The sequence below is a fragment of the Nannospalax galili genome, unplaced genomic scaffold (genome assembly GCF_000622305.1).
Source record: "Nannospalax galili isolate Female #2095 unplaced genomic scaffold, S.galili_v1.0 scaffold59, whole genome shotgun sequence".
In the NCBI taxonomy this organism is placed as follows: Eukaryota; Metazoa; Chordata; class Mammalia; order Rodentia; family Spalacidae; genus Nannospalax; species Nannospalax galili.
The window spans coordinates 1,838,381-1,852,331 of NW_008344412.1; the positions used below are offsets into that span (position 1 = coordinate 1,838,381).

The 13,951-nt window shown below is 40.0% G+C and overlaps 1 protein-coding gene across 2 annotated transcripts in view; it reads left to right on the forward strand.

The window, feature by feature from the left end:
* Positions 1–1,144: 1,144 nt before the first annotated feature.
* Positions 1,145–13,951, forward strand: part of Mme (membrane metalloendopeptidase) — a gene marked incomplete in the record, with an annotated part of 93,658 nt that continues 80,851 nt past the window's right edge. The window contains 4 exon segments of one of the 2 annotated variants that reach the window (XM_008840640.3): positions 1,145–1,459; positions 3,912–4,012; positions 4,977–5,146; positions 5,845–5,880. In XM_008840640.3, the coding sequence (XP_008838862.2) occupies positions 4,987–5,146; positions 5,845–5,880 (196 nt within the window). 2 annotated transcript variants of the gene reach the window in all.

Genomic DNA, 13,951 nt, shown 5'->3' on the forward strand with positions numbered 1-13,951 from the left:
CTAAGCTCTTTGGTCATAATTGCTGCTAAAGGCATTTTCGTAAAAGACCTGACTTGACACTCTTTCCTTTTTTCCCAGTATCTTAAGTGAAAAACGCTCTGTTGCTTGGTTGTCTGAAACTGACAAGGGTCCAAGACACCTTACAGCTAATTTTAGTGGCAGACCCTCCTTAGCTAATATCTTTCTCGCCCCCACTCTCCGCCTCATCTTAGGTATGCTGTAAAGAGCTTCCCCAGTATCAGAAGTTGAAAACGCAGTTTCTATACAGACTTTGACCTCATGCTGGAGAAAGAGAGAGAGAGAGAGAGAGAGAGAGAGAGAGAGAGAGAGACTGTTAAGAAGGAAGTAAAGGAGACAGGGAGATAGGGAGGGAAGGACGGGAAATAAGGAGGAATCAAGAGTCTGAGGGAACCAGTAATCTTAATCTCCCAGAGAAAGACCTTCATCAGCACAACAGAATCCCGAAGAGACAGTGTATTGTTGTCTTGAAAGCCACAAAGCTAAGCAATTCCAAGAATGTCTGGCAAAGCCCTTATGAGTAGGGTGAGGTGGGGGACTGACTGGGAGGAGGACTTCCTCACCCCTCTCCGCTTCACACGGTGTGACAGGGTTGGGGAGACCCAGCAGAAACCTTCAGGTCACCCAGGGAACTGCTCCCGTGGCTGGTCCTGGCGCGGCGAGGCGGGGGGTGAGCGCCAGGCGCGCGGGGCGCGGAGATGTGCGAGTGGCGAAGCTGGACCGAGCGCAGCCAGCATCTACTGAGCAGCCAAGGCGAGGGGTGAGTCTCGGGAACCGAGGGATGCGGGCTTCCCTGTCGCCCTACCACCCGGGGCTGAGCGGGGGCTCGGAACCTCCCGGGAGTCGGGGCTGGGCCACTCCGAGCGCGTGGCGCTCTGGGCGCACCCGGGGGACGCACAAAGTGATGGGCGCTCGCTGGGGTTCGGGGCCGCCCTGCCAGCCGCCGCCCGGGCCCGCGCGCTCATTGGTCGGGATGTGTCTGCTCTGCAGCCTCCAACTTCTCCCCAATCCCACTGGTGAGTCCCCCGAGTGCGAGCGGCCGGGCGCGGGGGGCGGGCACCAGGGTCCCCCGGGGCGCTGGGAGCCGGTGGGACGGGCAGTGGGAGGACCGAGCCGGCGTGGACCGTGACCGATCCGGAGCGCGCGGAGCTGGGGCAGCGGCCGAGGTCCAGTCGGACGCGGGCGGAGGAGGCGTGTCCTGAGCTGGAGCCGCCACTGGGACCTGAGAGTGAAGGGAGGGGAAAGGGCCGAGAGGGCGACCTGGAGGAGGGCTCTGAGTGATGTCAGGTCACCTCCAGGTTCATTTCCACAGCTCCCCGCAGTCTCCTCCCGGGGAGTTAGGTTTGGTGACCGAGCAGCGCTACCAAATTGCACCCAGGTTGATTTGGGGGCTGGGAACTGGCCATTCCGCTGTACAGACACTCATTTTTTTTAAAGCAAGGTTTGTTTTCATTTCAGTTTCTGTCGGATTCTCTCCTCAATTAACTCACTTTTTCCAGTTTTTAATTTTCTTAACCTAAAGATCTTTTCACGATCCCACCTCTTTATCTTGCTTTGAATCTTGGTTTCCTATTATATAATTCATGCTTAAACCTCACAAGGGTTGGCTGGCGCGGGGTGGGGGTGTTCTTTTGTAGATGAAGTTTTTAAAGACCTTTTCTTATTTAACCGATCTCGATCTATTTATACTCTTTAAAATAAGGGTGATTACAACCATGTATTCCCCCGAGCCTCTCGATCAAGCCTAATCCTCCTCCATTTGCGATTCAAATGGATTTTATTAAACTGAAAACTAGTACCTGACTTGCAGCGTCAGCGTTTGGAAGCTGCTCTGGGCGAATGGACGGTGAGGGCGAGTAGCTCCTTGCATTTTTTTTTTTTTTTTCCTACGCTGAAGCTCTTAAAGTGTTTGGCTGTATTTTGGACGCGATGCCGTGTGTCTTCGGTAGCGCACTATACACCAGAGCATTGTGGTGAGATTTCGTGTCCGAACTCACAGTTCAGGCCGGTAAAACACCTACTAGTTCACGTCCGGGGAAACAAGATTTCTTCTGCCTACTACTTTCCTCTCCGGCTTCTACGGACACAATCTAAATATGGAGCTGGTTTCATCTTCCTCTGCCTCAGTTTCCATTAATGCGAACTGTCATTACCTAGCACAACCTCAGAGCCTCGTAGACATAAGTTGGTATTACAGTGTGCCGTGAAGATGAAAATTCCGTTGCTTCGCCTTGCTCTCTAACCGGTCAACTCCCTTCCAGGTTCCATGATTTAATTCTGAGAAGCTTATGCTTCACTTGCTTTGAAACTCAACTTATACTGAAGCAGCATACTTTATTCTTTCGGTTATTTTCCCAAATTGTAGTTTGTGGGGTTTCTGTTGACTTTGAACTCCTGATTCTCTAGTCCCTTATTTTCTACGTTGGTATCTGCATTTTAGTTTAAGCATTTAATGTGTTTCATTTGAGGTGAATTTTAAGAACCTAGGTATGTTTTTGCATATCCTGCCTTATAGGGAAACGTCAACTTTGTTTAATGTTCTGCAGTCTCTTCTTGTTGGCCTGTCCTCCCTTACCTGTTTGTAAAGGTGGTTGGATGTGGTTACATTGGATCTTCAGGTAACTGGAATATAGTGATATGTTCCATTCTGAGGTGTAGTATCCTGTCCCATATTTCCTTAAAAGCGGATTATGAATCATCCAGAGTTAACTAGGCAATGATGACAATGTTAATTAGGTTAAACTCGAAGCACTTCTACTTTTGACCAATGATTGAAAAGAGCAAAAGGCTTCTCTGAAGAATTTTCAGAATGTTTACAGGAGAGGCAGATGAAAGTTTTGATTCAAAGATAGCATTCCTTTGATACAGGTAAAAGGACTCAACAGCTTGTTACTGTCTTCATTTCTTTGTGAAAATTCCTGAAGACTTAGGTGCCTGTCCACTAGGAACCCAGCTGCCTTGGTGCCCTTCTCAAGGATAAAGAGGGGAACCAGGGACCAGTGACCCAGAAGGAAGAAATGCCTGCCTGCCAGCTTTCCTTCACCAGGAAGCTTGGTGGTGCCAGAGAGCACTTTGCGTTCAACCAAGAGGATGCCCTGGTTCCCCTGCTTTGGGCTTAACAGGCACACCCATTGACATTCCCAGGAAGAACTAAAAAAGAAAAGAAAGAAAGAAAAGAATAGGGTTTTATGCTAGCAAAACATTTAAGAGCAAACAGAGATGCATTTAAGGGAAATTCTCAAGCAGATGTGATTTTTATTCAGATGTTTTTGAAATCCAAGGGGATTGTGAAAATTGCTTTTTGTTTACTTCTCTGTAGAGAGTCCTAAGTATTAAATTTGCTCCTGTTTTTTCCCCAGCCACTACCACTATTAAAAGATGAATGCAATTCCCTATCATCACCCCAGGAGCCATGAGACTAAGCTATAATGAGTTATATAACCATTAAATAAGACATTTCAACATTCAGGTATATTGCATTCCACTTTTATTGAACAGACACGGCTTTTATTGTCCAGCAAACTATTTTTTATTTGATGACTAGTCCTGGCTTATAGCTTCATGTGAACAGATGAACAACAGGTTCAAGACTTTGTATCCAGCGTCTTAAAGTTCAACTGTGGTTTATTATTAATAACCCACTAGAGAAAGCAAACGTCTTGTCTGCTGAGTCTCTCCAACCATACTTCAAATGTAGAGTTATTTGTTGCTTTGTGTAGTGCCTCAGTTTCCACAAACTGCACCCTTGAGGACATCTGTGTGTTCAATAAAAATCTTAAACGACTAGAACATTTCTGGACACTTATTTCATGTAGGAGTTGAATTCTATGGTTAATTTGTGTTGAGCCATAAACGGCTAATCTGTTAAGGTGTTCTTTTCTACACTCATGCAGAAAAGGTGAAGTTTTCCAAGCTTTGCTGAGTGATTTCTAAAGAACCACCAGGCTTCCAAAAAAAAAGAAAAGAAAAAGAAAAAGAAAAATCGAATATTTAGGTTTGTACTTCCTTAATTTTCCACTATAAATTTCTGTAGTAACATCTAAAATAGCTTTTATTTCATGCTGCACTTATATTTGAAACAATGACCAAATGTTTGATGAAGAATATTGATTAGCTTTATCAGTTTGAGCAAACTACGTGACTTTGTGTTCCAGTCTCCTAAAGTGTAGAATTGGAACTTAATATCCATCCTATAATGATCAAACAAATTATATGACACTTAAGAAATGTCCTGGGCATGTGGAAAGAACTCTACAAACCCAACCTATGATTAGAAATATTAATAGTACTAATTTAAATACAAGCTAACTATGTATTGTAACAATGAATATCCTGAACACCAGAGAGGATTTATTTATTTAATCTTTCTTTTCCTCCTTCAATTGTACAAAGAAACATTGATGTGGTTATCTTTCATTGTTGGGTATTAGCCACTGATTTTGGTCCAAGGAGTGACCATTTTCAGAATGCTTTCTAATCAGTTAATAGTCATATCAGCAGGTATAGTAATTTTGAACTATAAAAATACAAGTTTTTTTCACAACTAAACTAAACTACCCCATGTGTTTGTTCCTTTAGATTTTTTTAATCTATATTTGTTTTTCAAATTAATGCTTAGTCAAGATCTCAAGGTTTTAGTTATTGATTCTTGAGCTTATAAAGGAAACCACTGCAGCAAGTTAACCTTTGACACTAGTCTAAAGTTCAGAAGGATGAGCTTAAAACTTTCTTGATGATGGTACAGTAATTACTTGCTTATGAACACCTCAAGTAATACTATGTAAGTATTTAACCAAATTTCTTTCTGGGGCCTTCAGTGATCCATATATTTTTATAAAAGAAAAGAAGTCAAAAGTATGGTTGGGCCTGGAACCTATCAAATTCACATGTCTGTATAATTGCATTACATACCTTTTATTTTTATCTACTTGTGGTATATTTATGTATGTATTTTGTAGATTTTAGGTGATGGGCAGATCAGAAAGTCAGATGGACATAACTGATATCAATACTCCTAAGCCAAAGAAGAAACAGCGATGGACCCCACTGGAGATCAGTCTTTCAGTCCTTGTCCTGCTCCTGACTATTATAGCTGTGACGATGATCGCTCTTTATGCCACCTATGATGGTGAGTGTCTTCCACACTTGGGCAGAAATCAGTGTAAAAGAGAACGGAGGCCTTCCTCTTGGGCTTTCCCCATCCATCCACATACACTTGGGTGATAAACAGATTTATTTATAAAATGCAGCATCAATGTGCTCAAACAGTGAACTTAAAATGAAGTACAGTGTTCTCATGTTTATGCTAGGCCATTAATTATCATATGTACTCAGTATTATCATAAATATATAATTTTATTTGATTAAAATATACACAATTTTATAGTCAACTTCAGTAACAGTCATTAATCAATTTTTATTGTGTCACTGAAATTCTAAAAGGCTTCACAGGAATTTAAGAAATCTAATTTGAGTCTTGGAAGTTTTCACAATAGGGATTAGTAAAGATTGGGTCTTTAATAGGAAAACATGATTATTGAATGATAAATGAAGTGGCTAGCTACTTCAATTTAATATTCATAGGGTTTAGTTGGTGGATATGATATAATAGCACACTTCTTTGTAATCATACCTCAGATATAGCATTTGCCTTTTATTCTCCTGTTACTTTGAGACTGTTAACAATGATATATGATACTTAGTGGTTAGTTCTTGCTTTAAGGAATTACTTATTTACTTGGTAGTTTATATTTAAAGAACAAAAGGTAAAAACAAATTGGAAAACCTGTATTATAAACATTTATACATCTACTCTCTTTTTCCTAGATGGTATTTGCAAGTCATCAGACTGCATAAAATCAGGTAAGCAGCCATTTGTACATTTAATAATTCCATAGTTAGTTATAACATTTAAAACTCATATGTGAGTGGATACATCTGTATTTCCTTTGTCTATGTTCATGCTCACTGTGGATCCTGGCTTTATAGTCAAGGGAAACAAAATATACTGAAACAGTATATTAACCAACCTGAGTATTCTAAGAAAATAATTCACTATTTTAAGGTAATAAAGATATGTTTCTGTGTCTTTAGAGCTGGCTATGTCATTAGATAAGGAAAATGAACACTTGAGTGGCAAGCACATGATTAAGTGTAAATCATTGGAAGGGTGTGAATTACGAAGAGTGACATATAAATCATGTGAGGAATGATAGAGAGTTAGATATTTGGGGAGAGTCTGGAAGTAGACTAAGATTTGAACGTAGAGGTATAGGAGAAGGAAATTTAAACAAGAAAGAACAAAACAATAAATCATGTGGGACTGAGGATATAGCTCAGTGGTAGAGTGTTTGCCTGGTGTAAATGAGGCCTTGGATTTGACTCATAGCATTACAAAAAAGAAAAAGAAAACATGTTATTGAGAAATAACAAAAATGTAACTTAATAGACCAGTGTTGTCAGGCAGCAGTAAGGGAGAATTGGGTGACTAAGTGGTGAGTTGTCAAATGAAAAAAGGGATATGAATAAGTTGAACATGATGTCATGTTGTAAAATCCAAGGAAGATGGTGTAAGCCATCACAGAAATACAGGAGTGAGGATGTGAATTAGGACATGTCTGTTCCAAGCTAGCATCCAGGTGAAGACAAGCAGCAGTCTGGCAAAGATGGGGTCTACGAAACAGGAGTCAGCTTATGGGTAATAGTCTAAACCTTGGGAATAGTTGAGTTCCCAAGAGAAGAAAAGAGGACAAAGGCTGAATTTAAGAAGACATTTAAATATTAGAAACTATAGTGTTGTAAGAAAACAAGAAGAGCACTTGTCCTTTCTTCAAGGAGAAGGAAGATACATCCAGGTTCACCTGCAATATGCCGTTTAATCTTTAGCAGTTGAGTAGTCTTATCTGGATTTGTGTTACCTTTAAATTTCACAAGATAATGATAAGAAATTACCTTGCAGTTCTGGACCGTAGTCTAATATGCTGAATATGTGCCTTTTCATTATCACTATTTTTTTTATGGATATTTTGCTCTGGGGTATTAAGTCATACACCCACCAGTATGACATTTGACACACGGAGCTTGAGGAATGCCTAGTTATACATTGAATTATAGCCATTTTCTGCTCAACTTAACAACATGTACTTTCCCATTCAAAGGTGTTCTCAGAAACAAAGACAATGTCTTTGCACTCCAAGGAAATAACTGCACAGATATCTTGGTTGAGAGGTTCCCAGGGTCACTGTGGAAAAGTTAGTATGAGCTGGGGTTGTTGAAGTTACCGTATACTACACCCCCAGATCCTCCCACCTCTCTCTCTCTCCCTCTCTCTCTCTCTCTCTCTCTCTCTCTCTTGCTCTCTCTCTCTCTCTCTCTCTGTTTTTACATCCTCACCTATAATAGTTGGCATCTCTGTCTTTAGTACACTTGACACGTCTCTCAAGTCTCTTAATCTGTTGGATTTTTTTCCTCTTCTGTCATGCTTTTTTCTTACACTTTGCTTTTGAAGAAATTGGGGTCTTTAACTTCACAGGCAAAGTTTTATAAGCAAGTACAGGTGATTTCCTTCCCAAGGATCTGGTAGGTTCCTGTAGTACCCATCTCCTGTAATGACATTTGGTATCTGAAAAGAAAACTTACTTGTGACTTGATGTTTAGGAATGTGGTTTTTAAATGTTTGGCAAGCCCCAGCTCACTAAAATTTATTTAGCCTCTAGTCTTTAATTACAACCTAGAAAACATAGCAAAAGTAAAAAAACACCTCAAGAGCATTATCTTGGCAGAGATGTGTGTGTAACAGAAATAGCTTCTGTGGCATAACTGTGCTTTTCCTCACTCTACTCTGTTGGTCCACAAGCTGTTAGAACACTTCCATATGCATAACTGCTTTTCTCGGGGCGGTGGGGGAGGGGGGATGAAAGTGACACACCCTCCACCTCACGCATGCTCTTGTTTACACTCTTCTCTCCATGCAAGTGGGTCCTTGTGGCATGCACATACACAAGTCTGTGTCTGGTTAGAAATCATTTCTGCCACAGAAAAGAAAATCTAGAGAAAAATCTTAGACTGAAGCAAATAATAAGAGTAAGAAGAGCTGAGTGGGTACAAAAAGATGGAAAGAAATACGTCAGAAAAAGTAGACCATCTTGGTGGCAATTCTATAGTCACTTCAAAAGACTGGGAGGATTCAAACCTGAGTGCAGAAATTCTTGAGAACTTGAAAAGTAGACCAGACGCTACTTTAAATGAAAGTTGGTTCCAACTTGAGTCTCTCCCAGTGGAAAGGAACATCTTGGCAAGTGTACTTTAAGGAATAGAAGTCAAGCCATACTGAGGCAGAAACAAAATATTAAAGTCTGTTAGGTGTTATATATTTTCAACCTGAGCATCTGTGATTTTATAATACATGTGTAATGCTTACAATGCATACTTCAAGTTAACTCACTTATATATGAATGCATCAGATTGACCAGACCTAAATAAAACAAATACTACTTGACAAATAATAACTTAAGGCAAAGCTGAAGACTTTATTATTAAAGTATGTTATTTATCACTTATTTGCCACTTGAGCATTGGAGTTACAAAGCTTGTGTGTGATTCTGCAGACTTCTCTATGTAAGCCTAAATCCTGAAATTGGCTTTTTCTGTTGTAAACTTCCTAACTCCAAAGATTTCAAGGAATCTTATCTCGACCTAATCACTGCTGACATTTGGGGATGGATAGTTCCTCACTCAAGATGCTGGCATTATAAGATGCTTAACAGCATCCCCTGGTCTCTAGCCACCAGATGCCCAGTAGCAGCCTCTACCTTACCACTGCAGGTGTCACCATATGTCCCTGAAAGTTTGCAGAATCATCATGGTTGGAAAGTACTGGTTTTAAAAATGTGAAGTCATTAGTGTTTTTTGTGTTGTGATAGGAAAAATAACAGTCCTTCAAACACATCCATGTTCGATTCCCAAAAACTATGAATATATTACCTTATTTGGTAAAAGAATCATTGAAAAGTGGCTAAAGGTTTTGAAATGGAAAGGTTAGCCTGGATGATTTGGGTGCCCTTCTATAACCACAAGGGCTCTGATAAGATGAAGAGAGCAGAGCATCAGAGTCAGAAAAGGCAGTGAGTGGGACCACAGATAACAGAGGAAGCAGGGGTCTCAGTGACACCGTCATGGTGTGCGGCCTCTGGAGGCTGGACAGCAAAGTGAGTGCTTATCCCCAGAGAGCACTGAAGAAATCGAGCTCTTCTGATCTTTTGTAGACTTCTGACCTCCCAAACTGTAAGATAATAAACCTGGGGTATATACTATTCTACCTCCTTCTTACAGGTGAACAAACTTGGACTGGGACTCCAGCCCAGGCAGCCTGGCTCCAGAGCCTGGGCTCATGATCACTTCTCTGTTGTCTCACAGGAGATCAGGAAATTGTCATTGAAATTTAATATCCTATGCTTATATATACATTTTAGAAGCATGGATTTTTGCTTGTTTGCTGCACATGGAACTAGCAGGTATAAGGTGACTCTGAGAAGAGAAATCCAGAGAAGTGTTTAAACATCTCTTAGGCCCCACCATGATATACAGATGTCTGTACTGGTCTATTTTCCATCACTGTGATAAAGTATCTGAATCTGAGCAACTTTATGCAGAACAGAGGTTTATTCTGTTCACAGCTCTTATGACTCAAAGGCTCACATCTGATGATGGCATTCATGTATTCAGAGCAGTGAGGTGTCATGACACCCAGGATGAGATGAGGGGAGCACAAATATGTGTCCTCTAGTGCCTCTCCCTATTCCTATAAAGCCACCAGGATTTAATCATTGTCAAATCCTGATCATCTCCTAAAGACCATCTTCTAGATGTCATAGCTGGGTTTTAATTTGTACTCCCTTAACCCCTTCCATGCGGATTACATTTTAACACATGAACTTCTGGGGAACACATGCAAAAGCTCTATCCAAAACAGAGCAGTGTCTAAAGAAGCAAGTGTTAGCAGGTTGACCGTAAACTATCCAGGCTCTAGAGAAGCCAGGATAAGACGCATGAGCAATGCAGTTCATAAGAGAGAACGTGGTACTATATAGATGATACACTGCACAACTGTCTGGTAACTTTGAGGAAAAAATCTGGGGAGCATAAAGATTTCCATGAAATGCCAGAAAATAGAGGCATTCTAGGCTAGACTATAATCTGGAACTCTCTTCTACTTCATTTCTGTACTTAACTAGTACACTATTGATGAGTATTTAATTATCAGTACAAAGAAAGGGGACATTCTGTTCACTTGAAATATTTAACGTGGTCAGATAATGTATTCACATTCTGACTTAAGTATCACTTTTGTGTGGCTTGACCTATAACCCTGAAGCAAAATAAATCTTCCAGTGTGTGGTTATCTCTGTAAAGGCCAGACAGTGATAATGCCTCAGATGAAGGATGCTGGCCTGGCAGCAACAGGACATCTCTGCTTGCTGAGGACCTTAGTCTCTTCTTACTCATTAACACCTTGAGGCCTTCATGAAGAGAAATGACACGAGTAGATCAGAATAGCTGAGACTGAAGGCTGACTCTTGGGTTTGTGAGTCCTGTGCAACCTTTCAGGGCAAGAGATGAGGCTATTTCATTACGTAAGTTTGAAAATTCCTCAGGCAATGAGAACGCAGCCGGTATAGAAGAGAAAAGGTCATTGAAGCACACTTTTGTTGGTTTTAATGCAGCACATAGAATTTTCTTTGGGTGGCTTCCTTGGTATAGTACTAAAGGCAGTTTTGTAGCTGTACTTCCTTTAGAATGTCTTCCATCAAAACTAGCATCTGTCAGTTAAATTCTTTCTAAAAAATTATTTGATAAACACACACATAAACACATACACCAGGTTTTTCTTAGCTTGTAAGAAAAATCTAAACTAGTACACTATCAATGTTTTATGTATGATTAAAGAATGCAAAACAAAGATAAACATTTAATAAGGGTGGGATAGCAATGCTTAGTAGGCTTATTTAGAGTTCAAAGGTTTGTTTTAAATGTATAGAAACTATGTATTTGAAAATGTTGGATATAAACTGTAGCCCAGGCTGGTATGAAGCCCCTCAGCCCCTCTTATACTTAAGACTTGGGAGGAATGAAAGACATAAAGATCCCTCTGTAGTTGAAGGGTCCTGCTTTGTCTTGCTCAGCAGAAGATAGCGAGGAGTCTCTACCAAAACTTTTATCTGATACATGACTCAAAACCATAAAACTAATGCATTATATAAGAGAAATTGAAAAATACAGCCTTAAAAAGGACCTTAAAAGGAAAGTTGTCCAAGTTCTTAAATGTAGAAAGTTTCATTAAGACCACTTAGCAAAGGACAGTGAGGGTTCTGGTGGCTTTTTATTTTTTTTTCTATTTCTAGACTGAATGAAAACGGATTCCCATTCTGTCCTTTGCCCATAACTACAGAAGGACTATGTCTTAGCATCCTCCATAGAAACAGAATGAATTCATTCTCTCTCAAGAACAAGAGAGATGCATACTTAAGAAGGATTTATTATGAAAATTGAATTACAAGATGAACTGCCAACTCTTTACTAAAGAAGATGAACTTGAATGCCTAGTTTGAGTGATTCCTACTGCTTAATCAGCCATGTGCATCCTAACATTGGTTTGGTCAATGACAAGGCACATCATTTATATCCTGCAAGCCAACATTGCGTCATAACATCAAAGCAATCTTAGTTACTGCAGGTATGCTCTATAGTGTCTTCAGAAACCATATAAGACGCATTTCTTGGAGTGGGTCCCTATCATTAAGTGATATGTGACTGTAAATGACAGTGATCCAGGATCACATTGATGGAAAGTCTATGGAAATAATAAACCACCTAGGAAGTTAAAAATTATTTCAGAGTGGGTAATGAAGTCAGGATTTGAATCTCTTGAGGTTTGACTTACACGGGTATGTGGCCAGGTGTGCCAGTGATCTGAAGGTGGACTTATAAGCCCTCAGACAATGGAGTTAGTCTTCTGGAGAAGGGAGCTCATTTTCACAAAGGTGCTGCAAATTGTTTCCCTTTTCAGCTTGGCTGATTGAAGTCAGCCAGAATTTGGTTTTAATTTGTAGGGCTTCTTGCTTTTAACTTGATTTCGTTAGCATTTTTCCTGTCCCTCTTTTTCTTTTTCATCTAAAAAATATGAATTGTCTTATGTATCTCTGGAATGCCACTTTGTTAATACATTGTTTAGGAACAATAGTAATTAATAATTAGATGAAAAGTACCTTTCCAGCAAGAGATAGACAGGTGCAAGAGTAATAAGTCTAAAACTTTGTTTTAAAGAGAGATAAGTCATGAATAATTGAAGCACAATCTTGCAAAAGCTTCCTGCTTCTTTTTCCACTAAGAAACATTTAGCATCAAAGAGCTGGGCTGTAAGTTTGGCCACATCCTGCGTTACTGGTGTGTGATCTTGATTAAGTCACTATAGACTTTCTGCATTTCATTTGTCTTATCTACAAAACTGGAATCAAACGGGTCTCATTTTACAGAGAAAAGGCAAGGACAAATGACAGCCATTTCATATCACTTGTTTTTCAGGGAGATTTACCATAGGTGCAACGCACAGATGTATTTTGTTTAATATCTTATTTTATGGAAATTACAATTGTAGTATTTAAATCTTTTCCATGAAAATCAAACAGAAAACTATTTGAAGAAAAGTAGGTATGGCTATAGAAACAACACACAGAGAAAGAGAGAATTTAGATACTTTATAAAAGCACTATCCTTTCTTACCATTTTCTTTCATTGCCATGCTCTTAGCATAGGAGGTGACAGTTTAGGCTTTGACTGGGTGAAAATGAGCTCAGTCAGAAATAAGCACTTGGATTCATTTCCTCTAAAGCAAAACTTCCCAATAATCATACCTTGATTAGAAAACCTAGCTACTTTGTGCTTGCCCATGCTGACCCCTTTATATGAATCCTTCCCTTACCACTGACTAAATTCCCAAAGTAGGTAATCCAGAGATTGGCAGCAAGAGGAAAATGTCTAGATCCTTTCTTCAAACTTTGGTCCTTGGAACAGATACCTACATCAGCTGGGAACTTGCAAAAATGCAGATTTACAGGCCTGGCCTCAGACTTACTGAGTCTGCATTTATAATTTTGGCAGAGTCCCAGAATGTTGGTTTGTGCAATGAAGTTTGAAAAGTACTAAAGAATTGTGATTTTCAACTATGGCTGCATGGTAGAATAATTTGGGAAAGCTTTAAAATATGCTCATATAATCAGACACAAAGCCACAAAGCATTCCTATTTCTAGTGTAGGTATCTTTTTTATGTTTGGAAGAAAAGCAATTCAAGTTAGGAAATAGATGTTAAAGTGTATGGAAATTGCCTAGACATCTGTCTTTTTAAAAGAAAGTACATATTAGCCTGGTAAGGTAAAGCGAAGATTTACCCAAACATTTCATTAAGGGAGAGCTGGTAAAATGGAGAACAGAAAGAGTATCTGGAGTGTTACTTCACAGAAGAATGTGAGGGATAACTTGGCAAGACTGAGACACCCAAAGGCCATGTGGAGAGAGAGTGTCATGTGACCTATCCTTAAGGAGACGTGAACAAATAGTCTACTCACCGTATATAGATAATGACAAAAGACAAAAGCAATGACACCACCAAAGTTGAGCCTGGTGAACCAATGAGTTTATTGGGGTAACATAGGAATATAGGTTAGGGGTTACTTACAGAAGCACAAATGACCCAAAGACAATTGCATCACCAAAAGTTTACCTCAGCATGGTGACAGCTCACAAAAGCTTGGAAACCAGGAGCCCACTGTACAACTTGGCAGGCAGCTGAACAGGTTGGAATGTGTTTCTTTGAAGTGGTGTGGCTGGTCTCTATCTCTTCCAAGCTGCTTCGCTAATCTGCCTCTTCCAAGCAGCTCA